Consider the following 24,893-nt stretch of genomic DNA (forward strand, 5'->3'; position numbering starts at 1 on the left):
GCAAGCGGCATGCTTAAGCCAGGCCTCCGGTGTATTTAGTCGTTTAGCATTCCTAAACAGTCTTTTTTTTTTTATTTGAAAGTCGGCGAAGTAAATTAGTAAACCATGGCTAAGATGCATTTGATCGGACGTTTGTACATGGCACATAACGTTCGACAAGCTCGAGGAATTTGGCTTTATAGAAATTCCAGTTTTCATTGGCGTTGTAGTTATCAAAGTTCTCGTTAAAAGAGACGAAGAAATCCGAGAGCTGGCGATTAATCATGTCGTAGTTGCCCCTGTGATACAAACGAACTTTTTTAGGAAAAAACCCTGACTTCTGTGGCTTAATATCAATAAAACAGTGTAGCGCTTTGTGGTCACTAATGTCATCTATAGAAGACAATAACTAAACTAGATGAGGATCAGCGGTAAGGAATAAATCAAGCACATTTGAACTGCTGTCGGTGACTCGTGTAGGAAAAGATACTACTTGGGAGAGATTAAAGGAACGGCACAAGTCAATAAAAACTCGGCTTACATTCGTTTCGCCAGAGCTGGCTGGCGTCAGCGTATTCCATTCAATACCCGGAATGTTAAAATCACCAAAAAGAAAAGTAGTTTTACTATGTGCTGCCAAAGAAGACAAATCATCACGAAGGCAATCACAAAAGTCACGTGAAGCGTTGGGTGGACGGTAGCAAACACCGAGCAAAATAGAGTCGTAGCAACATTTTATGGAAACCCGAACTATCTCAAGGGCACTTTGGATCGACACAATATAACATGGAATAGTTTTGTTAACAGCGATAAGAACCCCTCCCCCTCGTCGATCCGCTCTGTCACACTGGTAGATGTTGAAGTGAGGATGATCCGGTAATATTTCATTATCATCAATGTCAGGATTTAGCCACGTTTGTGACATCAAGACAACATCAGCATCACATGAACTTATCAGTGAAGACAAATCATCACGCTTAGGTAATACCCTACGTGCGTTTGCGTAAAGAACACTTATGGCGCTCTGCGATTTAGCCGCATCAGTAGAAATACTCCCCACGTTCCCCTATCTCATGAGCTGTATTATACTGCCTCTCTGGGCATGGTATATGAAAGTCTTGGGGCCAATGTGAAGTTTGTTTAGTCGAAGTTTAGAAGGCAATGATTGACGTTTAGCAAAAGTGACGAGGTTATGCCGTGCAACACGAGCATTTTCGCAGAAGTCTTCCGATAGTGAAAACGAGCTACCCTCCAGCCGAAAACTGCTCTGTAGTATTTCACTTTTGGTTTTAAATGACGCAAGACAAGTTATGATTGGTCGGTTTTTTCCTACTTGAAAGTTGCCAACTCTATGAGCACGTTCGATATCAGAACTCGCTAAAGATATGCCAAGCTTTTCTTCTGTGAATTCAAGAACGTTATGTTCCGACGATGACCATGACTCACCGCGCGTGTCAGGAATACCTCGGAAAACCAAGTTGCAACGACGGGAACGATTTTCTAGATCGTCGCTTCGAGTGAGGAGCGAGGCTGTTACTGACGAAAGTAAACCCTGGAGAAGGGGAACAAGAGGGACAAAGGACAAACATAAATCTCCAAACTGATGACTGGTGAGCGAGCGAAAAAATCCGCCTGGTCCGGGTATCGAACCCGGGACCTCTCCATTACCAGTGGAGCGCTCTACCAACTGAGCTAACCAGGGGTTAGACGTCACTAGAGCAAACGGGTTTTATCAGCTGCCACCAGTCGAACACCAACAAGGGTGAAGCTTGCAATTTAAGGTTATAATTATAATGCAATTAAATGCAAATGTGCAAGCGAGCTGGACAAGAATGACGAAAGTAAACCCTTCTCCAGGGATTACTTTCGTCATTCTTGTCCAGCTCGCTTGCACCTTTGCATTTAATTGCATTATAATTATGAGGCTGTTACTGTTGTATGATCGGGAAGGGCACTGCGAATGCTACACACTTCGGCTTTAGTTTCGGAAAGTGACTGAAGCTCGTTCTCAATTCCGGCAATCTTGGTGTTAATGGTTGATAAGGAGCTTTCCAACTGAGTTTGTTTATCAAGAAGAGTTCTGATATCTGACTTGATTGACATCTGACCCTCCTCAAGTCTCTTAGAATTGTCCTCAATTTTCACTAGTACCGCTCACATTTTGCCCAACTGAGACTCCGGGACAGTGTCCGGGACAGTCTTCGGGCCAGGGTTAGACTTAACATCACCGGACTGCATCAACAAAGACAAAATAATTCTGGCGCACTCGCACGCCATGTAATAAAGCACCCTTGGGCACGGGAGCACTACAAGGCACAGGTTGTTAGACCTCTTAGAATGTAAAGAATAGCGTTTACAAACCTGTAACAAGTAAAACATCGTGGTATCAGCCGTGACGGTCGTGACCAAGCCCCCGTGCCCACTGACGCGCCGGCGGTAAGCGTTGGGGTTTTGTACGCAGGAAGAAGGGGGCGTCATTGCGTAGCCCGTTGACGTCATATCCGCTTCAGGAAACGTGATTGTGCGGAACTGCTGATAGCTTGCCCATGTCGCTGGCGGTAGAAACGGCACCCGAAGATGACTAGCACATGTCGAGATGACACTGTAGCAATCCGTGGTGTTGTGGACTGCGGTGGACGGCGATGGGAAGCCGAGAAAGATGCACAGAAGCGGGAGCTGTAACAAGTAAAACATCGTGGTATCAGCCGTGACGGTCGTGACCAAGCTCCCGTGCCCACTCCGTGAACGAAGAGGGGAGAAGGTTATTATTGAATTTATTGCATTAAAGTTAAGGAAAAAGAAAGAGAAAAGAGCTGGCGAAAAATTGGGCCAGGAGTGGGGATCGAACCCGCAACCTTCGCCTGTCCGGGGCGACGCCTTAACCGATCCACTGGATCCACCGACGCCTTAACAAATTAGACCATCCCGGCCACTGGTTTTGGCGGACTCAATTTCTGACCAGCTCTGTGTACTCTTTAGTTTCGAATTCGCTTAACTTGGTAGACGACAACCGTTGCTGATTTAAGGCCAGCGCTATTTCCGACACGCGGCAGTGACGAGGCACGTCATCTCAGCTTGCAAATGTCGGAAAGGGCCCGTCTTCCAAGGTATCTAGGGAACCACTCCTCTCCATAGGCACAGGCTGCACCGTATATATAATGGGAATGAGTGAAGACTACGGCTGCACTTGTCAATCTTCACCCATTATATATATATATATATATATATATTCGTGGCTACTCAGATCGTCAGTTTCCTATTTTGTTGGCGTTCGTAAGCTTCTTACGGGTGTTCTTGTAACACTCTGAAGGTGTTATCACTATAATTAGTTAATTTACAACTTGAAGGGTGTAATTCCTTTTAATATATATGCGCTGCATTTTTTAGCAAGGGCATTGCGGAACTTTATGTCATAATTTCCAGTTGATTGCTGACTGCTGTGACGGTTTCAAATGTAGTGCTATTTCCTTCCTTTTTTATGTGTGTGTCCTTACCGATATCTCTACCAGATCGTTTAGAATCATAGCCCCATTTTTATCATCTTACGGCACTTTCTGGTTACGAGAATCCTGCGACGATTTAACAATGCCAGAATATCTTGACGACATCATTTGATTTCTCTTTCTCCCTTTCCTCTTTGTTTGTTTAATTTTATTTTGAGAGCTGTGGAGACTACCAACACCTCCTAGATGGCAAGGCCGTGTTATTAGACTTTCAACGTCACCTACCAGAGACCAGTGGGGCGCAACAAAAATGGACACGAGCGGTGCGTCAGAATTAGGCTGTGCCTTGTGCTCAGTCAGTGAGGTCACAAGCTTCAGCCAAATGCTCGCGCAGCACTCGTGCTCTATTTGTGCCCCGCGCTGGCCTTCCGATTGTGACATAAATATTCTAGCCCTAAGTTATTCTTAATAAACTGGAGTTTGTTCCGCTTATTGAAGGACATTGAGAAGCATCTCAAATTGTAAATACAACACAGTTAGATATCGCTGCTTTCGCAGTTCCTCTTTTTTTTTCCGACTGCAAGAATATTTTTTTTATCGTCTACCGACCGCGGGCGGAATTGTGAAACTAGGTTGTATAATGGTATTCTTAGAGTCGAGAGTGGTCGGCCAAATGTACAAGCTAAAGGAGCGACAACAATCCTTACAGTGGCAAATGGCCGACAGTACACACCTGCATACATTTACATTTTCTCAGGGTAAAAATGTCACGCTCACTTTGAGATTTTGGAAAGCGGCGAAACGGGCATTGTTTTCTTGACCTAATTTACTCCGGAAAATCATCTGTCTGGCAGCGACTGACGAGCTTCTGGTAACCGGTTCGCGGACGTGAACTGGTCTCCAGAAACTTGGTAGTCACCGTCAGGCCTTTCGGCAACGTGTAATGTGAGCGCTCGCGCTGAAGGTTCGAACGTTGTGATTTTGATCCTCATGGTTTCAGAAATAATCTTACATTGATTAGCTCGCGCTCCTGAAATCACGAACGCGCGAAACACGTCATAAAAACCAAAGTGTATCGGTCGTTCAGCCCTGGTAAAATAAACCATTTTTAATCAGAAAATTCGAAAACATCACATCAAACAATTTTTTTTCCGCATTTCTTTTACTGGCGGTATTTTTAGTTGTAGGTTGGTAAAAACACGACATCGAATGGCAAAGCGAAACTTTCCTGAACACACCTGGTTTTCATGGGCGTTTAAAAAAAAAAGCCCAAACAAACAAGCCAAGAAAGAACGGCCTGCTTTCTAAAGCCATCGTCTCAAACAAGAGACATTTCTAGCCGTCGAATGCGACGACGACAAGAACTCGGGCTGACAACTCGCCGCTTATTCTTACAGGCTCGGGTGTCAAAACCATTGTAAGGCGGTGCCGTGTGAAGTCAGCCATATACAGATCCAAGAAAAAAATGTAATAGTGTTAAAATTTTATATTATTGCGTCTACATAAAAATAAAATGAAGTGACTGTAAAAGCGCTCCAGCGTCTACGGAGAAGAAATTCAGTGTCACGAACTTATGACGCGACATCAGGTGGTGATTTCTGAAGCTACAAAAATAAAATTGTTCTGTCCTCATACTACAAAGACCAGAATATACGGTATGACTTTAAAAGAAAAACAAACAAACAAAAAACAAGATGTGTTGTACTGTCAATAGTTTCCAATCTAGCTCATTCAATGTAAGGCAGGTAATCTTCTGGGACATCTGTCTGGGCCTTCAAACTAAGACTCAGAGTCCTTCAAAACACGACATGCACAAGCATAACGTCAATATCATAAAGAAGGCAAGAAAATGCGAGCAGATGGCGCCCAGACGGATCTGGCGATAAAGCTGTCGTCACTTTCGTTGGAAGCCACGTTTTAGATTTCCTAAAACCTGCCGCGACAGCCCAACTGCCCCGTGACAAGGCGAGGCACGAAGGTTATTTGAAAGGCAAACAACAGTCCCAACGATTGCACCGCACGTCTATCTGACTTGGGCCCCTGGTTACGCTTATTTTTAGACTATTGATTTTCATCTTGTTCCTTTTAGAAGTGAAGAAAGATCCTCTGCCCGAAGCAGCTCTGCAGTCTACAGAGCTGCAGAGCTGCTTCGGGACTAATTTTTCATAATTTTATGAACAATTAAAAAAAAAAAGAAATGCGCCATTTTATTTTTTTTACAGCGATAGCGTCCATACTTAATGCTGTAGTTGATGCTGTAGTTCATGCTGTAGTTGATGCTCTTCTTAATGCTGTATTTGATGATGTAGTTGATGCTACAGTTGATGCTGTAGGGCGTTTGTCTTTGACGTTGCCAAATGCTTGGAAATGATCGCCGGCCGCCCACGGGAATCGAACCTGGCTCCGCTGCGTGCGAGCCGGAAGTGTTACCACTGACGTACATCACAGCGTTAACAACCTGTTGTGTACCTAAGTGTGTTATAGTATCCAATGCACACTACACACGCTCTCTGAAAAAAAGATAGCCGATAACAAAATGCCGTTGTAGCAGTGTCTATGCCATGAGCTCGTTACATCAACAGAAACGCGTCCGGTTTTGGTGATGTAAATAGACACTGATGCTCTATGTAGCTATCAATTTTCTAAACAACCAGGAGCATAATTCTCACTGGGGTTGTGCAACTTTTACAATTATTTCGAGTACGAAATATTTCGAATACAGCTTCGAACTGCGAGGCGAATATCGCACCTCCAAAGGCAACAGCCTTTATTTGCGCTAGTTTTTATTTTTTTTTTTCATATGTTTGAACGTTAAACCAGTGGGGTACTTTTTCTTTTTTGCCGCTGCAGATGCTGTAAAGCCAGAGCAGCCATTCATTACAATAAATAAAGACGGTTTCTCAACTCAACTCAACGTCACCAGAATGAACGCAACTTAATTAATTATAAAAGCAATACCCCGCAGTAATATAAAACAGAGACTATGAGAGTTAAAGGAATGCATAATATTCCGATCCGTGTAGTGTGTGACACGGAACACAAACATTTCAAATACTAATAGAAGTCGTAATTTGAAGGAAGCAGCCTGGGCGATCGTTAAGAAGTTAAACTGACAAGCGCTCACGTGAGCATATAGTATAGGTTTACATCGCCGCAAATGTTTTTAAATCAGTAGACTCCGGGATCTGCATAGTTTATGGCCTGGAGTCGCCGCCTCGACAGGTTTACGTGCTGTTTTATGTCCGTCGCAAGGGCGAGCGATTTTGCTGGTCTCTCCGAAATCTGCCCCTATATTGACGTCTATATCTCCTGCGGCTTTTTTTATTTTTTATGTGGTCGAAACTTTGCGCGTAATACAAATTTCGCGCTCATACGCAGGCTTTTGAGACCTTTAACATCGCCTATAAAAGCCCCGAATAAACAAGCAAACTCTTAAAATAAGAACTCGAAGAGGTCAAGGTGTAAAGATTTATAAACACGCAAAAATCTGGATACTAAAAGGCTACCCTCTGATCGGAGTTTGAATGTAACCAAACAGTCAGAAGCTTCTCAGTTCAACCTTTGCTGTTTCGCGATATACTGCAAAGCATGCGCGGATGTAAATTGTTCAGTAGGCACGGCGGAGTCTTCATGACACTCTAAAAGTTGTCCAAAAATGATCGCTGATATATTTTTGTTCCCGCTCGGGTCACCCTGGGGCCAATATGTCCTTGACAACGGTTGCGCAGGCGTTCTTGCTGTGTCGTTGAGAAGAACCATTGCTCGTATTGCTGCAGTGAAGCGTTTCTCTTACGATGCACTAAACTAGTGTTATTTCACGAGCCCCCAGTAATGATCTTCGTTGCCCTTATAAGCGGAGATGGAGGGACAGTAAACAGAAAAGTTCAAACACCGAATCGTCGAAACAACGCAGTAACTGGTTGAAGCTTCTCTAAAATCAACTGCGATAAGAATTTCCGTTGCTGTAAGTGACTAGATAATACGGAAGATTATGACTAGTAATGTTTTCGTATAACTACAGTATCTCGCACGCTCGGACTTGTTGAAAAAGTATTCACCGTCGGATTGATTTTTTTTTTTTTTTTTTTTGAGGAAGCGATTGTTAGAGATATCTGAAGTTCAAATATTCAGGGGTTGACATTTTTTTTTTTTGTGGGGGGTGCCTTTTTTAAGAGTTAAAGATGGTGACGTTTTTGCTGAACGTTAATTGAAAGAAAACAGCAGTGTGCAGGAGGACAGCTGAGTCTCCAAAGGAGAGGGCAGCTGTGATATCCTGCAGACCGTCAAAGAGGGACATAAATGATACGAGTGCGGAGCGCGAAGAAAAGACATCCGAACTAGATGACAGTGCACAACACACTGAATTTTAATATCCCCAAAATTACCCATATCCGTCCTTCCTGCACCATATTAGTAGGTGGTGCAGGTGGCGCTAGCAGGCGGTTAACGCTCCTCCCCTCTTGGTGGCGTAATCCTTTTTTATTGTTCTGGAGAACACCAGTCAACAGGTCGCTTTGGGTGGTGCTGCTCCTTAAGACAACGGGATTTCCCTCGACCAGGGCAGGGGTAGGTGATGAGCAAGTTCCCATGGTCGGTGTCGGCCGCTGCTCAGGCTGTGCCTCACTATGCGTGGTGGTTTTCATCGGCTGCGTCAGCTCGAGATGCTCTTGAGAAATAATCACTGGATAATGGGATTGATGTATGAAGTTTAGTCGAAGGCGATCTCTGCGTCTATACCAGGACGTTCCATTCTCAAGGGTAACCTCGGATAAGGATGCCCTCACTGGGACTGAAACTGAAGCAGGCATGTAAGGCGGCCCGGGTCTGAAGTTCTGGGCAAGTAATGGTGTGACCAGAATCGAGCTGTAGAGCACGGCGGCAACCTTGGTCAGCGTGCAGGTTTTGCTTCAGTTGATTTAGTTGAATGTTAGCCCGAAGGCTGGAGCGAATTCCGTCTAATGGCGTTTTTATTTTTCTGCCCATGAGCAACTTGTATGGTGCACGACCCGTTACATCATTTGACGTCATCGGTATTGAAACAAAACTCTTGCCACCTGAGTCTTGAATTAACCAGGTGAACTCTTCTTGAGTATGTCATTTATAGTTTGAACCGCTAGTTCTGCTGCTCCATTAGAAGCGGGGTGTTATGGTGGCGCTAGCATGCGGCGAATGCCATACCGCTGCAAGAGTTCGGCGTATTTGCTGCTAATAAATGCTGGCCCGTTTTAAGAAATGATAAGGTCAGGTTGGACATGCTGTGCAAAAGCGATCCTGATCGCAGAGATGATGGCGTTTGCCGAGTGTGGTGGAATCGGATGTATTTTCACACACTTGGAGAAAGCGTCTGTCATAACTAGAAAGTAGTGCCATAAGAAGAGCTCCACTAAAAAGCCCTGGATCGGTGCTTTTCAGAAAAAGACCAGGTCATGATGGGCACGCAACGAGTAGACTTGTGTGTAAGCTTGAGAAGCAGTGCAGTCTCTCACTTGGTTGGTAATGGCATTGTAGATTCCAGGCTGCTGGACATGGCTGTTTCGTTTTACGTTCCTTGGCGAAGAGAACACACAGACAACCTTTCACGCCAGTGTCAGGCTGAAGACTGACGTCTCGTTTATTATAGGTAAAACGAAATGAAAGAAAGACGCCTCTGGTACGGGGCGCTCAGGTTACGCGCGAAGCGGGGGAACGGGTGTTTATATCTCGGGCTGCGCGCGAACGGTGGTTCTCGGTCGCTTTGGACTTTGGAGCTAGCGAGCGTCGGCCCGTCGGCCACTCCATTACACCCCTCTTCCTAAGGGAGCTTCGAAGATGTGCCGAAACGGTCTGGCTCTTTTACACATCGGCCGTGCCACGTATGTTTATGGGAGGTGTTGGCACACGTTTCCTTGGGCCTCGTGGTTGTTTCGGCGGACTCTTCGATGCACTGTTTATCTTGTTGACCGGGGAAAGGAATTAAAGGCGTGCGATTTCTTCGGATATCTTGACCCTCGGACGTTATTCAGTAAGATTGTGGCTTATGGGCCTTGTTCTGAACACCTTCGGTTCGTTTTAGGTCAATGACCCAAACTCTCTCTCCAGAGCCGAGTGGATCTAGTTGACGCACTCCGTGTCGCCGGTCGAAATATTGCTTTTGTCGGTTCCTGTTTTCTTGCTCATAGCGACGCAGTTCTTTTTGGTCGGGTAGCTTAGGTTCCTGGAGCTGAGTGGCGATTAGTACGGTTGTACGCATCCTTCTCCCCGTGAGAAGTTCTGTCGGACTGTATCCGTTGGGCAGAGGCGTTGAACTCTAGATCATGAGTCTCGTACGGATCTTCCGTTTTGCAGAGCGATCTTTTTATGTTCTTTACCGCAGCTTCCGGCATCCCATTGCTCTACGCGTAGCGAGGGCTTGATGTGATGTGCTTAAATCCGTAGGTCTGTGAGAACTTTGAGAATGCTGAACCTGTGGTTCCGGCAAACTGAGGACCATTATCAGACAGCACGACTTCTGGGATGCCATGCCTCGCAAATATCGATTTGCAGTGCATTATTACGCACGCTGCGGTGAGGCTTTCCAGTCGGGCGATTTCAGGGTAGCGAGAGTAGTAGTCGACGACGACCAGCCACCATTTTCCGTGAATAAAGAAGAGGTCCATCGCCGCTCTCTCCCGCGGTTGACTAGGAAACTCTGACGGGATGAGGGGAAGGTTTCTGTTCTAGCCAGTTTTAATGCACTTCTCGCAGTTCTTGACCAGGCGCTCGATATGATCGTTTGTCCTTGGCCACCACACTGATACATTTGCCCGTGCCTTGCATTTTCCTATGCCCATGTGTCCTTCATGAAGTTGTTGCAGGATATGCGGACGGCAGGATTCTGGTACCAATGTTCTGGAACCATTCATGAGAAGGCTGTTTTGCACGGCAATGTGATGACGGTACTTGTAGTACTCTTTGAGGTCTGTTCCAAAATCTCGACGATTTGGTTAACCTTTATGGCTGTAGCTGGCGAGACTGTCAAACATGGTCTTTTTTTTTGTTCTGCCGTTATCCATTGTTGACTCGTTTGCGTTGCGGGTAGGGACGTTTCTATGTGTCAAATGAAGCAATCGATTTCTTTCTGCATCTATTTGTCTTGCCGCTGTGGCAGAGGGCTCCTTGACAACAAGTCAGCTGCTTGGAGTTCTTTGCCCGGAACGTAGACAACTTCGAATGAGTAGCGCATTAGACGCATGCGCAGTCTCTGAAGACGTGGGGTTAGGTCCTCCAGTGAATTTTATCCGAACAGAGGAATGAGAGGTTTGCGGTCGGTTTCCAGTACAAAGTGCGTTCCCACGATGTAATCTCGGAATTTTACGTATGCCCACGTGAGTGCCAAACCTTCTTTTTTTCGATTTGGGTGTACCTCTTCTCGATTTCGGTGAGTGTTCTGGACGCATAGCCGATGACACGATATGATCCATCCTCCTGCTCTTGACGCAGCACTGCTGCCAGGCTGTAGGATGAAGCATCTGCCCAATCGATCGTTTGTTGCGGTCGTAAAATCCGAGAACGGTGCAGGTTGAGAGGATTTCCTTCCACTTTGTGAAGGAGTTCTGCCGAGGATGATCCCACACGAAGTCTACCTTTGAACTAAGCAGTGACGATAATAAATCCAGTAGGTCAGACAGGTGTGGCACGAATCGTCCTAGGTATGTCGCCATACCCATGATGCGCTTGACTTCTTGCTTTGAAGTTGGTATGGGCATCTGTTTCATTGCGTTGACGATTGTCTCGTCTGGACGGACACCATCACACTTTACTAGATGACCTAGGAACTTGATACTTGTCACTCGAAAGACTCATTTTTCCTCGTTCAGCGTGACTCCTGCTGATAAGAGTCACCTGAGGACCTCTCGCAGATGTTGCTCGTGCTGCTCGGACGATGACGCCCATATCAAGACATCCTCCATGTGGCAAAGTACTCCTTCTATTCCTTGCAGAAGTTGTGTAATACGTCGCTGGCAGTGTTTCGTAGATAACGTTAGTCCCAATGGTAGGCGATTAAGACAAAATCTTCCAAACGGAGAGATGAATGTCGTCAGGAGTCATGACTTCTCTTCTAAAGGGATCTGCCAGAACCCAAAATTCGCGTCCAGTTTTGAGAAGACCTCTGCTTCCGCTAGCCTTCCCAGCATATCCTCCAATGATGGGATGGGGTGATATTCGCGCTGAATGTGCTTGTTTAGTTGGGTGAGATCAACACAAACGCGAATGTTGCCAGACGGGTTTGGGACGATGGCCATCGGAGCGCACCATTCAATAGCTTCTTCTACTGGAGAGATAACACCTTGCGATTGCATGCTTTCTAGCTCTTTCTGTGTATCACGATGCAGCGAAAGCGGTACTCTTCTCGGTGAAGCGATAGCAAACGGCGTCGCGTTAGCTTTCCGCTTGAGAACGTGAGCACCATCAAGAGATCCGAGTCCTTGAAACAGGTGAGAGAACTTTTTCTTCGGTTCGCAAGCTTTGTTCGCAGTCATGGAGATGTGAGGACCAAGCCGAAAATTTTCGATAGCTAACTTACCCAAGAGAGGCTTGCGAAGTCCTTTCACGCTGTAAACTTCTTCGAGTGCTTGTTGCCCACAGCAGTTGAGCTTCATCCAAGCATATCCCATGACTTTGAGGGGTGTCTGTCTGTACCATGAAGTCGGCGTTGGGGCTCGGAGAGCTTGTGGCACTTTGCAAAGACCCTTTGAAAGATGGCAGCTGGTAACACCGTTTCATCTGCTCCAGTGTCTATTCGGAAAAAAACAGGAGTTTTGTAGAGGAGTATTTCGACGTCCCATTTTGCTGTTTGAGGAGAAGCCCCAGCTCCTAGGAATCCTTGTTCATGTACGAGGGAGTTCACGGTAGTTGAAGGTTTGCAGACTGTTGCAAAATATCCCTTTTTCTTACACCTGTTGCAGCCTGCGTTTTTTACCGGACACACGCTCCTCAAGTGAGCTTCTCGACCACAACAACGGCAAGGTTTTCCTTTTCGTTTGGGTGCCCCGGTCCTCTTAGTAGGAGCTCGAACATTTGAACGTTCAGCTCCTCGCTGAGCATATCCTGATGCTGTCTAATTTTGGCCGCTATAGATCAACGTTGGCATCCTTTTCTTTTTCGGTCGGAGTTCCACTTGTTGCTTCTTAATCACTTCCAATTGTCGCGCAGCAGCGATGGCCTTCTGCAGGCCCAGATCAGGATCCAGTTGAAGTTTTTCCGAAGTTTTGCTGTCCCGAAGACCAACAATCAGCCTGTCGCGGATCAATTCTTCCGTCAGTGGTACAGAGTTGCACGCAGTGGATGATCCATGGACAGCAGTGACGTACTCCTCGACGGTTTCCGTCTCCAGTTGCAATCTTGTGTTGAACATGGCTCTCTCGTACACTACGTTTCGACGGGGAATGAGGTAACGTTCGAAGTTCTCCATCACCTTGTCGAAGTCTTGAGCCTCGATGTCGGACAGGTTGAAGGTCTGTGACACTTCTTCAGCTTGTGGTCCCATGATGTAGATGAGAGCGTCGACTTGGTGGGATGATGGCTGAGATGCCAGTCCTGATGCACTGTGGAAGTGCCTGAATCTCTTCTTTCACGCCGGCCATTCGTTAGGTGTTGTAAAACTGAAGGCCTGGGGTGGCGAGATGCGAAAAATTGCTGTTACCGGTTGTTGCGTGGCACCGTTGTCGGCAGAAGTTGAGGGCTTGTCCATTGTTTATTCGGTTGTAGTCGATCCTGCGCTTTGCTAATTATTAGTAGACTCGCGGAGCGATCCCACTTCTGACACAATGTTTCGTCTTACGTTCTTTCGCGAAGAGAACACACAGACAACCTTTCGTGCCGGAGTCAGGCTGAAGACTGACGTCTCGTTTATTATAGATAATACGACATAAAGGAAAGATGCCTCTGGTACGGGGCGCTCAGGTTACGTGCGAAGTGGGAGAACGGATGTTTATATTTCGGGCTGCCCGCGAACGGTGGTTCTCGGTCGCTTTGGACTTTCGAGGCCGCGAGCGTCGGCCCGTCGGCGACTTCATAACATGGCGTCTGATGATCACCTTGTTTTTTTCCACTCCAGAATGTCCAGCATGTAGCCGTTCAGTAACACTTGACTGTAGAGCATCATGCTGCACGTGATCCCCACAAAAGGCATCCCTCGTGTAAACTGAGTTTGTTTTTTCTAGCATATAAAGGATCCCAGTCTCCTCTCATAGGTATAGGAGTTCCGGTGTGATCAACCTGTACAAACTGAGAGAGCAGAGGATCTCTAATTATCTTTCAATGAACTACAGCTGGTAATGGTACTTCAGGGGATCCCTGTTCCAGCATGAATAGGTCGGCTAGCGTAAAATCAGGCACGCTGCCTGTGGGGAGGGGCACTTAGCTGAAGCCGTCGGAGTTTCCAAGCCTTCGTTTTGGTCTGTAAATGAGCTTAAACGTTTAACATCAAAGGGTAACCGCCTACCTTGTGGCTAGGGGAGGCTCTTGACTTAGCACTCTTAGTTCGAAGTTCAGCAGTCCGAGCAACGGCTTGTGGTCGGTCACTGCTGTGAATGGCCTCCCCCACAAGTACTGCACTCTAAGAAAAAATGGAGGAAAAAAAAAGAAAGCCGTTTACAACTCCCTGTAACACCGAATTAGAGCGCAGCTCTTGAGGAGGAGGAGGGAAGGGTACTGGGGGGTGAAGTGGCCTGGGGGGGGTCACGTGACCTTGGGGGGTCACGTGACGATGCCGATGATGTCATCAGTGACGTCACTGATGACGTCATTCGTGATGATGACGATGCGGATGCCGGTGACGTCATCAGTGATGATGACGATGTGGATGCCGGTTACGTCATCAGTGACGATGACGTCATCGGGGAGGTCACGTTACCTCGGGGGGGGGTCACGTGACTTTGGGTGTCACGTGACCTTGGGGTGACCTTGGGGACAACGTGACCTTGGGATGACCTTGGGGGGGCGTGACCTTGGGGTGACCTTGGTTACGCCGACGCCGCTCAAGCCGGGAACGGGCCCCTAAGAGCTGCGCTCTAAAAAGTAGCAGCGGCGCGACTTCCTCCCTTCTACCGACGCGCCCTTAAGCGGACACGAGAAAAGGGGAGGAACGAAACGTTTTTCTCCTTCTCCAGGCAGACGGGAGAAAGCTTTCGTCCTCCCGACTCATCTTCTTTCGGTTTCGTTTTTCAAGCAGGTCGCGCACTTTGTTTAATAAATAGCTGTTGGGTTGCTTGAGCTTCAGCGGCAGCGAAGGCCGCCTGTAATTCCGTCTTCTATTCTAAACGTGCAGAACATTTCGGTTGCATTGACGTTTTAGAGCGCAGCTCTTAGGCGTCCGCAGCTCTTAGGCGCCCGTTTCCGGCATGAGCGGCGTCGGCGTCGCCGTCGCCGTCGGCGTAACCGCGCGGTGCATTATGGGAAATGTCCCATAATGCACCGCGCAAGCCCCCACCGGGGTCACGTGACCTCGTGGGGTGGGCACGTGACCCCCCGAAGTCACGTGACTCCCCTGAGGTCACGTGACCTCGGGGGTCACGTGACCCCCGCCGATCTCGCGTGACCCCCTGATGACGTCATCGTCACTGATGACGTCACCGGCATCCACATCGTCATCGTCATCATCACTGATAACGTCATTAGTGAAGTCACTGATGACGTCACCGGCATCCACATCGTCATCGTCATCATCACTGATGACGTCACCGGCATTCGCATCGTCATCGTCATCATCACTGATGACGTTACCGACATCCGCATCGTCATCGTCATCACTGATGACGTCATCAGTGACGTCACTGATGACGTCACCGACATTCGCATCGTCATCGTCATTATCACTGGTGAAGTCATCAGTGACGTCACTAATGACGTCATCGGTATCCGCATCGTCATCGTCACTGATGACGTCATCAGTGACGTCAGTGATGACATCATCGGCATTGGGGGTCACGTGACCTCCAAGGTCACGTGACCCCCCCCCTGGTTAGTTGAACCCCCCCCCCAGTACCCTTCCCTCCTCCTCCTCAAGAGCTGCGCTCTAATTCGGCGTTACAGGGAGTTGTAAGCGGCTTTCACTTTTTTTATCACTAATTTTATAAAACGAGCAAACGAAGCCGCTAGAAACAGCGAAGTTCCGGAGCAGTGGCAGCAGCACCACGTACACTGGGCGATGGCCGTCTCCGAATTCCGGGACTCGCGCGGTACGGAACTACAGCACTGCAGTCACTACAGTAGCGAAACCACGCGGAACTGTGTCGACGTTTTCGACGTTATGGAAACCGCAGGAACTGCGTCCAACACAGGCAGGTTTTGCTGCCGGCTGCCTGGGTGCCTTCCCCCCTGAGTTCGGTTCTGTTTTCCGATGCCGAGTGCAACCGGCGTTCAGCGTGGTTCTGTGTTTGTGCGTGTCAGCAACATAGCTGCAACATCGTGATGGAAGTGTTGTGGGTCGTGAACAGAAGACTGGAATTATCGCCGATGTCACCGTGTGTTCGCGTATCAGTGGTGTAATAAGAAGATGAGATCGTAAACTGTTGGGCATTGATGCCGCTGGTTGGGCCGTGATCGGAGGGGGCGGGGTGTTGCAGGTTGATATTCCGCTTTACATTAAAAAGTTTAATACCACTTCAGGGATTACGTGCAATCGATCAACGTGCGGATAGTCATGTTGGAACGCTGGTCTGAACAGTAAAAGCTCCTATCGTACGGTGGCCAATGTGACTGTGGGAACTGTCTCGTCTCCGAGTGCGATTGCGCCCTGGGGCAAGGACTGAACAGTACGAAATCGTGACGGAAAGTACGTATATTTACAGTATGGAATTTCGGCATTAAAAAACAATAGTAGGTAAAATCGAAAAAAAAGCTACCCTTTATTTTGCTGTTTAAATATACTACGGTTCCTGGAGAAACTGCCCTCCGCGGCGTGCTGGGATGAGCGCTAGACGTTTTCGGGCTCGCCACGGCGTAGCTCCATACACTTAACACCTGCCGCAAGTCGCGGCTTTGACTGCATTCAAGTTGATCGAAAAGCGATTTTTTAGCCCGTGAAGCATCACTTCCAGCTGAGTGAATATCCGCTCTACAGAGATTAATTCAAGACGGCAATTGCAGCTTTGCGCGAACAGCACAAATAGAAAAACCAGTAGAAATAGAGGCTACGACGTGCCGTGTGGGGGAACAAACTCATGGCTTCGAACCGCATTGGAGCGGCTTGATTTGTTAGCTTTCAAATAATTACGGCACGATCGAGCGTTTACTTTTTAATAAGAGATTCATCCCCTGAGCCATTCAAAATACTCTCAGAGGTATGACATTGCTGGGAAAAGATCAACATGCTGGGTATATTTTTTATTGCTTAGGGAGTCACCGAAAAGCTCGGTACGTTCAAAACGACCAGTATAAAAGACGGAAACGCAGAACACGGGTGTAGTGTTCGGGTTAGTGTGGTGTTCCGTTGTATTGATATTTGTGTGCGCTGTGTATGTGCTCAATGTATGTTCACCTGATGCTTGTAATCAGCGTAATGTGTGTATAGTAGAGGATCCCGAAGCGCAGTAGTGCCCTTAGAGAACCAAATTAGTTTTTGTAAAACATGAATTCGCGGTACCTAGCGCCATCTAGCCTAGCTACTTGCAATTACTCTGCTTGACCCCGCCATCTGGTGGCTAGCTATTTAACCTTCTTTCACGCTACGCGATAAACAGCGGCTTCGAGTTCGTTCTTTCGAGAGCGGCTTTTAGATTCGCGGATTGAGTTTGCCCTTCTCCATGATGTGCGGTTGACGAAGGAATTGTGACTCGAGGAACACCAAAGGTAAGGCGCAAAGTGCGCGAAGTAACTGGGTATCGGTTGTCTCCGTTTAACATCGCAGTGCTGTCGACGAGAAGACTGAGTAACTGCTTTCGAAACGCAAGTTTCTGTACCTGCGGGGGGAATCTGGCTTCGGAAATAAACACAGTTTGCGGAAAGCTCGTGTTACGCTTTCATTTGCTGTTGCTCTCGTCCCGTACAAGAGACGTAGCGTCCTCGTCAAGCCTTATTGGGCTCGATTCGCTCGATTCGGGGCCGCCATAATGAGATGCAAGCGACGGAGGAACTTTGCTCCCCTGCTTCAGGGACGAAAGTTTCTCCCTTTCTAAAGGAACATAGGTTACAAGACCGTTCCTCCCGTAAGGGAGGACTATCCATACCCTTTTTTCTAAGAGTGTGGTGAACCTTGTTTACGCCGAAAATGAAAGCAAGTGTCTCATTGTCAACTCTGCTGTATTTTTTTCTGCCAGAATTAACCACCGTGATGCGAATGCCACTGGTCGTTCCGATGGGTGCTAGAAAAGTACCAACACACTAAGGCGAAGCTAGGCACCTGAGTGGAAGTTCCTTCTTGAAGACGTAATATATAAGAACACGTGCATTTGACAAGAGTTCTTTGCTTTCACGAAAAGCTTGCTCTTGTTTCCCCGGCGAGGTCTACCTCTCCCCCTACATCAGCAGCAGATGCAAGTGACGATGTGTCGACAAAATGTCAAGTAGAAGCGTTTCTAGAAGTTGATTGCGCCAATGCATCTGAAGCTCTCCCACGTTTCGACGAGCAGGGGCGTTGACGATGGCATCTTATTTCTTTGGGTTTGGAGCCAGTCCTTGCACGTTGATGACGTAACTCATATAATCCACTTGATGTGCCAAAAACTCGCATTTTCCGAGCTTCACCTTAAGGTCAACATCTTGAATTCGCTGAAGGACGCTCTTGAGGGCCTTGAACTGTTCCTGGACATCAACACTTGTGAAAATGATGCCATCAAAGTAAACAGCTATGCTTGGTAAGCCTAGAAAATATTCATTTCGTGCTGGAATAAGGCTGCAGCAGAAGTTAGCCTGAAAGGAAGTCTTGCTTTCTGAAAAGGATCTATACCGATGTTGATCATAACGAATTTGCGACAGCGCTACCTTTGGGCCGAAAATGATCGTTCGGCGATGCCTACTTTAGTTTTGCAATAAAAAAAAACTATATTTTTTTTGACACCCTGTACTTGTTATAATAGTTCAGCGTGTTGTTTCTTGGTCACTTCACCGATGATTAGGTCAGTAACGTAGACAGTTCTTACGTCTATGGCAGCAAGTGTCGTCTCCATCATCCGCTGAAAAAACACGGGTGCTGCTGAGATTCCGAACGGATTTCGCGTCACCCTGTACAGTCCTTTTATCCTGTTGATTCTGAGTACTGCTGCCGTCTCATCCATTGTCTTCAGCCGCTGGTAAGTTTGGCACAAGTCAAGCGCAGAGAAGATAGTTGCGCCTCTCAGGTTTGACAGTCCGCCTCCTGCTGTGGGTAACGAATAACAGTCTTATTTCTGATGCGGCGTTTACCGTGTTCCTTTAGTTTCCACAGATTTGGATGGTTCCGCACTTCTTTCAGACGAGCACTAGCCGCGTAACCCATGCAGAGTGTTTTACTGGCTCAGTTAATCTTTGATTCAGCGGCTGTTGAAGCTCGTCTGTCCTAGCTGATTGAAGCGCTAAAGGACCCGGGCTAACCTTGCATAACTTGGGTTGCGCTCTTTCCTCGAGCTCCAATGGCACTGTGGGTACTGTGCATCCAGAGATGTCGTCCTGGGACACGTTGGGGTGTCGTTGAAGCTCTTCCTCAATTTCTGGTGGAGCTGTCTGATGTACCACTTTTTGATTCCTTGCACTCAGATGTGTAGCGCGTCCAAACCAAGCTCTTCCCAAATCGCTGCAGCCAGATCCTTTCATCAACAGAAGTGGCAGGAGGTAATTTTTCGACTTGAAGGTGCACGTGCTTGAAGTGATCGAAGAAGTTTCGGGCATTCGTCCCCCCAAGTCTAGAGTTCCAAGTCGTTTTTAGGGAGCTTTGGTGGATTCTTGGGCCAGGTTGAAGGAAAGGTTTCTACGCGGATCAGTGAAATGCCAGAATCGACCTCAGACTGAAGGGGTTTACCCTCAATCTGAAAGGAAACATGGAACTTTGGAGAGGCTCCACGCATTTAGAGCTTGTTCAGTTCGTAGCAGGAACTTCTAGAAGAGCACGTTGGCTGGCTCAACACTTCAGCGTCTGACACATTGTGATTACCTTTTCTGTAGCCTGTTATGCCTTGTTGTTTTTCTTTGCAATCCATGCCATCTCGATGCGTCCATAATTTTCTGAAGTAGCTACACACTGTATTTCAATTGGCATCCCTGTGTGTCATGCCGACCTGTACATGAATAGCACTAATGTTTCTTGCGTGACGCAGTATCTTTGCTGCAACAGTCTTGTTAATATGGAGGTCCTTCTTGTTCTTGATATTTCGTTGTTGTTTTAAGGCACTCTCCGCTCGGATGGCGATACCTAAGGAGCTTGAGAACGTTTGTTTTTCAGTGAACACGCCTTGCTGCAGAACCTCGTCGCGGAGGACGCAAAAATACGAGCAACGCAACATCACGTTCAATGGCAGTTTAATGTCTCGTTGTGGCGTCGAAAGTTGTCCAGCCGAAACCACTGCTCCAGATGCCTCTTCCAACGCTGGTTGCTGCGGTTGTTGCGCCGTCGCCAATATCACACGAGTGGTTTGGGGAAGCCATGATTCCGAAATTGGAGTCACCAGCCAGCTAGCTCTTTGAGTGCCGCAACCTAGCTGTTGATCGTCTCGTCCGGTGGTTGGTCTCGCCGCTGAAACTGGCACCTGCTATAGAGCTCTGAAGGTCGAGGATCGAAGTGTGTGCCGAGGTTTGTCTCGAGTTCTTGGAACCCGACGTCATCAGGTCACCTGGGTGCCACAAACGCTCGTACAATCTCGTAAGTTTCGGGACCGCACAGCGTGAGTAGAAGCGCTTCCTTCTTGTCCATGGCTGTGAAGCCATTCGCCATGAAGTAGAAGCCAAGTCGTTCAATCCATGATGCCCATAAATTGGCTGAAAAGGCTTTCATTTTGCCTTGAGTACACATAGCTCGTGGTCGGAGGTTCTAAGCGACGTTAGCTCTCGAATCCTCGGTGCCAGTGTAGTATCCCCGTAGTGAAGGAAGACACCAACGCCCGAATACTCGTCGATGTATATTCCGGGACTTCGGCGACTGGCTTGCGCCATCAGTAGCTCGCAGTTCTATGCTCCACACTCTCAGGTTACGAGTTTGGGCAGGCAAGCCCGACTTTTGTCTTCTGATGCGCGAGTTGTGCCACGTAACAAATCACACATCTGTAACTGATGGCCCTATTAAAATACTGAGACTTGTTTTCAGGTGAACCGCATTCACTTTGGAATTTCTTTTTTAACTACACATTGGTATCTTCGCTCGTTGGGTCGCTTGAAAAATACTGAATTTTTCGAAGAGTTGAATATGTTTCTGTGTTGGATTTCTTGAGTCGAATGGATCGCGAGAAACCACTTATTATTTATACTACGTTTTACTTTGAGTGTGAACAAAAACATTTCAGAGGAGGGTGAACAATGCTTCTATGCACGCGAGCTCACGCTCCCTGACCCTCGCTCGTAGCATCGGCTTTGTTCGCACTTGCGGTGAAACATAGTTAGCTGTTGATGGCACGTTTATAAGTCGTCGTCATCGTCAAGCCAACGAGACCGTCGGCGGAGCTACAGTTTAACAACGGTGCCTGGAACGCGTCTCCGACTGCTGTGCTTAGCGTTTTATTTCACCCATCCATCGAAACTGATCTGGAAGTGGCAACAAGTGACGTCACAAAAGCCGGAGTGTCACGCTGGCGCAGGCCGCGATCTTGAGAGTTGATGGTAGAAGTTCCGGCAAAAATCTCGATTCAGCCCGAGTGTCGCTGTCGTTGTGGCGTTGCAACTCCAAACAGCGGAAGCTTATGTGGTCTGTTGTGCTGGAGAAGTGACCTGCTGAGGACCACGCGTCCGCCGCGCACACCTCCACTGCTGTGACTCCGCCAGACTCGCGGCCGGTGATGACATGACACTTCTATGACGTCATCATGCGGACATTGAGGAACTATTCATTTGGACTGGGTAAACACACTAGTCGGAGACGCGTTCCAGCCACCAAAGTGTCACGGAGCCGACGTTACTAGAACAACTCAGTTGGGAAACTGACATAGAGCCTGCTTTGAAAAAGTGAAAGCCGTTTACAAATCCCTGTAACGCCGAATTGGAGCGCAGCTCTTGAGGAGGAGGAGTGAAGGGTACTGAGGGGAGGGTAGACCCCCCTTCCCCTCCTCCTCCCCTCATTCTTTAATATGCTCCGGGGGGGGTCACGTGACCTCGGGAAGGGGGGGGTCACGTGACTTCGAGGAGGGGGGTCACGTGACCTCGGGGAGGCGTGACCTGGGGGTCACGTGACCTTGGGTGTCACATGGGGGTCACCTCAAGGTAACGTGACCCCCAAGGTGACCCCACGTGATTTCAGGGGGTCACGTGACCTTGGGGGTCACGTGACCTCGGGGGGTCACGTGACCTCGGGGAGGCGTGACCTGGGGGTCACGTGACCTTGGGTGTCACATGGGGGTCACCTCAAGGTAACGTGACCCCCAAGGTGACCCCACGTGATTTCAGGGGGTCACGTGACCTCAGAGGGGTCACGTGACCTGGGGGTCACGTGGGGACCTTGGGGTCACGTGACCTTGAGATGACCTTGGGAGGGGTCACGTGACCTCGGGGGCCACGTGACCTTGGGGAGGAGACCACGTGACCTCGGGGGTCACGTGACCTCACAGGGGCCACGTGACCTCAGATGGGTCACGTGACTTGGGGGTCACGTGACCTTCAAAGGGTCATGTGGGGTCATCTTGGGGTCACGTGACCTTGAGATGACCTTGGGAGGGGTCACGTGACCTCGAGGGGTCACGTGACCTTGGGGTCACGTGATCACGAGGTCACGTGGGGTCACGTGACCTTGAGATGACCTTGGCAGGGGTCACGTGACCTTGGGGTGACCTTGGTTACGCCGACGCCGACGGCGACGGCGACGGCGACGCCGACGCCGCTCAAGCCGGGAACGGGCCCCTAAGAGCTGCGCTCTAAAACGGCTTCGATCGGTACTCGAGAACCAAAGTAATCCCCAGCCGCCAATGGCCAGGCGGCGCCACGAGAGTGCTGCATTCGGCGGCACAAGCGGAGGAGTGTGTGTTAATGTGGCGGCCAGTCTGGCCAGTCTGTCGGTCCGGCCGTGGCGAGCGGGGGCGACCCCGATTTCAGCAGTCCCCGTGTGCATCTGCGCGCCGTGTCCTTGTCTTTATCATTTTTAGAGCGCAGCTCTTAGGGGCTCGTTCCCGGCTTGAGCGGCGTCGGCGTCGCCGTCGCCGTCGGCGTCGGCGTAACCAAGGTCATCCCAAGGTCCCGTGACCCTGAAGGTCACGTGACCCCTCCAGGTCACGTGACCCCTCCCAAGGTCATCTCAAGGTCACGTGACCCCAGGTGACCCCCAGAAGGTCACGTGACCTTGGGGTCACGTGGGGTCATCTTGGGATCACGTGACCCCTAAGGTCACGTGACCCCTCCCAAGGTCATCTCAAGGTCATGTGACCCCAAGATGACCCCATGTGACCCTTGGAAGGTCACGTGACCCCCAAGTCACGTGACCCCTCTGAGGTCACGTGACCCCCTGTCACGTGGGGTCACCTTGGGGGTCACGTGACCTTGAGGTGACCCCCATGTGACACAAGGTCACGTGACCCCCAGGTCACGCCTCCCCGAGGTCACGTGACCCCCTCCCCGGTCACGTGACACCCCCCCCCCCCCCCCCGAGGTCACGTGACCCCCTCCCCGGAGCATATTAAAAAATGAGGGGAGGAGGAGGAGAAGGAGGAGGGGTCTACCCTCCCCTCAGTACCCTTCACTCCTCCTCCTCAAGAGCTGCTCTCCAATTCGGCGTTACAGGGATTTGTAAACGGCTTTCACTTTTTTATGCGATTTTCTTAAGACCATCGCGAGCCTCGATAGGTAAAAGTGTTTAGAGCATATTTTAGCGTTGTCGTTTCGACACTAATGTGAGTTGTCTTCACCACTTGTAGGGTCGCTCTATAATAGTCGCCGCTCGATCGGTCTGTGCTTCGCTCGCCCTCCCAGGAAGTGACACAACACAACGAGAAGGCAGCGAATCGGTTTACTGCACTTCCCAGTTGTCCGTCTTCGAAAGGTTCGGTGCCGGCATGACGTGCGCAGTACGCTTACGCCTTCTTCTACTTCAGATCGCTGCTGTTGCATGGGCCGGTGAACCAACGTATCATCGTCAAACCTTGGAACCGCGTGGATCGGAAGAAAGCCACCAGTTTTCATCGCAGCACCCAACATCAGCGGTTTTTCTGCAAGATGACTGGCGCGTCTGGCAACGGAGCGGTACATCGTATGACCACAGCCTACAAAAGGACGCATCACTCACACTTCGGACGGGGTTCGGTGCCGGCATGACGTGCGCAGTACGCTTACGCCTTCTTCTACTTCAGGTTAGTCCTGTTTATTACGAAGTTGGTCGTTGCTCGCGGAAACGCCAGCCGGCATCGTTCCCCAGTCTCCTTGAGAACTTGTGCTTTTGGTGCCGTAAAGTGCTATCCAATCCTTGTGCTACGGTTGTGGAGTTGATGTTGCTAATCTCTGGTGACGTTGAACCTAACCCTGGACCCCTCACCGACGATCAAATTCAAAAATTGCTGAAAGCTGTTGATTTATTACCAAAATTAGATAAGGGACAAGAAGCGCTTCTAAGTCAAGTAGCAGAAATAAATAAAAACCAAGTTCTACTGGATAAGAAGATAGAAGCACTAAACGTGAAGTTCCATGCAATGGAAACGGATATCGCCTTGCTAAAAAGCTTTAAGGATGAAATGCAGGATGTCGGTGCACAGTCAACCAGGCTATCCACTCAGCTTGCCTCGGTCTGCTCTAAACAAGACGACCTGGAAAACAGGTCGAGAAGAAATAATCTACTTTTTTATGGCATTATAGATGAACCTAACGAAACATGGTCCCAATCAGAATCAAAAGTAATTCAGTTCTGTAACGACAAACTTGAGGTGACTGTGGCAGCAAGTGACATCGAACGTGCGCACAGGCTTGGCCGCCCTAGTCCAGAACGAACAAGGCCGATAATTGTGAACTTCCAATCCTTTAAGGTTAAACAGCATGTTCTGTCCCGTGGGTTCAAACTCAAAAATAGTAACTTCTCTGTCGGCGAAGATTTTTCAGATAAAGTTAGGTACGAACGCAAGCAGCTGGTAGAGTTTGCTAAATCACAGCAAAAGCCGTTTAAGTTACGTTTTGATAAGATTATTATTGATGAAAAGCGCTACTACTTTGATAACACTGAAGGGCGTGTAAAAGAAATGAATGCCTAGCAATCACCGTCGCCGGCTGGGCGCAAGATAAGAACTGCGCGTGAACTTATCGTCGCGATTGTGAACTGTCGCAGTGTGAAAAATAAAGTGGATGACTTGGCTGACGTCATTGCTCTAACTAAACCAAGTATCGTCATTGGCACTGAGTCCTGGCTGGACGATTCTATTAGCGACA

At 48.6% G+C, this 24,893-nt stretch overlaps 2 protein-coding genes and 1 non-coding gene across 3 annotated transcripts in view; 2 read left to right on the forward strand and 1 right to left on the reverse strand.

The window, feature by feature from the left end:
- The window catches only part of LOC120841721 (parathyroid hormone/parathyroid hormone-related peptide receptor-like), a 294,650-nt gene that overhangs the window by 26,466 nt on the left and 243,291 nt on the right, over nt 1-24,893 (forward strand). The gene's annotated exons all lie outside the window — the stretch shown is intronic.
- Trnat-ggu lies at nt 1,609-1,681 on the reverse strand. Its single transcript has one exon. It is a non-coding gene; the product is annotated as a tRNA-Thr (tRNA).
- Nucleotides 23,537-24,718, forward strand: LOC120841729. Its single transcript, XM_040212690.3, has one exon. It carries the CDS (start codon nt 23,537-23,539, stop codon nt 24,716-24,718), a length of 1,182 nt encoding a protein of 393 aa, XP_040068624.1.

Source organism: Ixodes scapularis, unplaced genomic scaffold (genome assembly GCF_016920785.2).
Source record: "Ixodes scapularis isolate PalLabHiFi unplaced genomic scaffold, ASM1692078v2 PGA_scaffold5__190_contigs__length_132052651, whole genome shotgun sequence".
NCBI lineage: Eukaryota > Metazoa > Arthropoda > Arachnida > Ixodida > Ixodidae > Ixodes > Ixodes scapularis.

What these genes read in the sequence shown, in the direction of transcription:
- LOC120841729 (XM_040212690.3), top strand. Translation starts at nt 23,537, where the DNA reads ATGACGTGCGCAGTACGCTTACGCCTTCTTCTACTTCAGATCGCTGCT.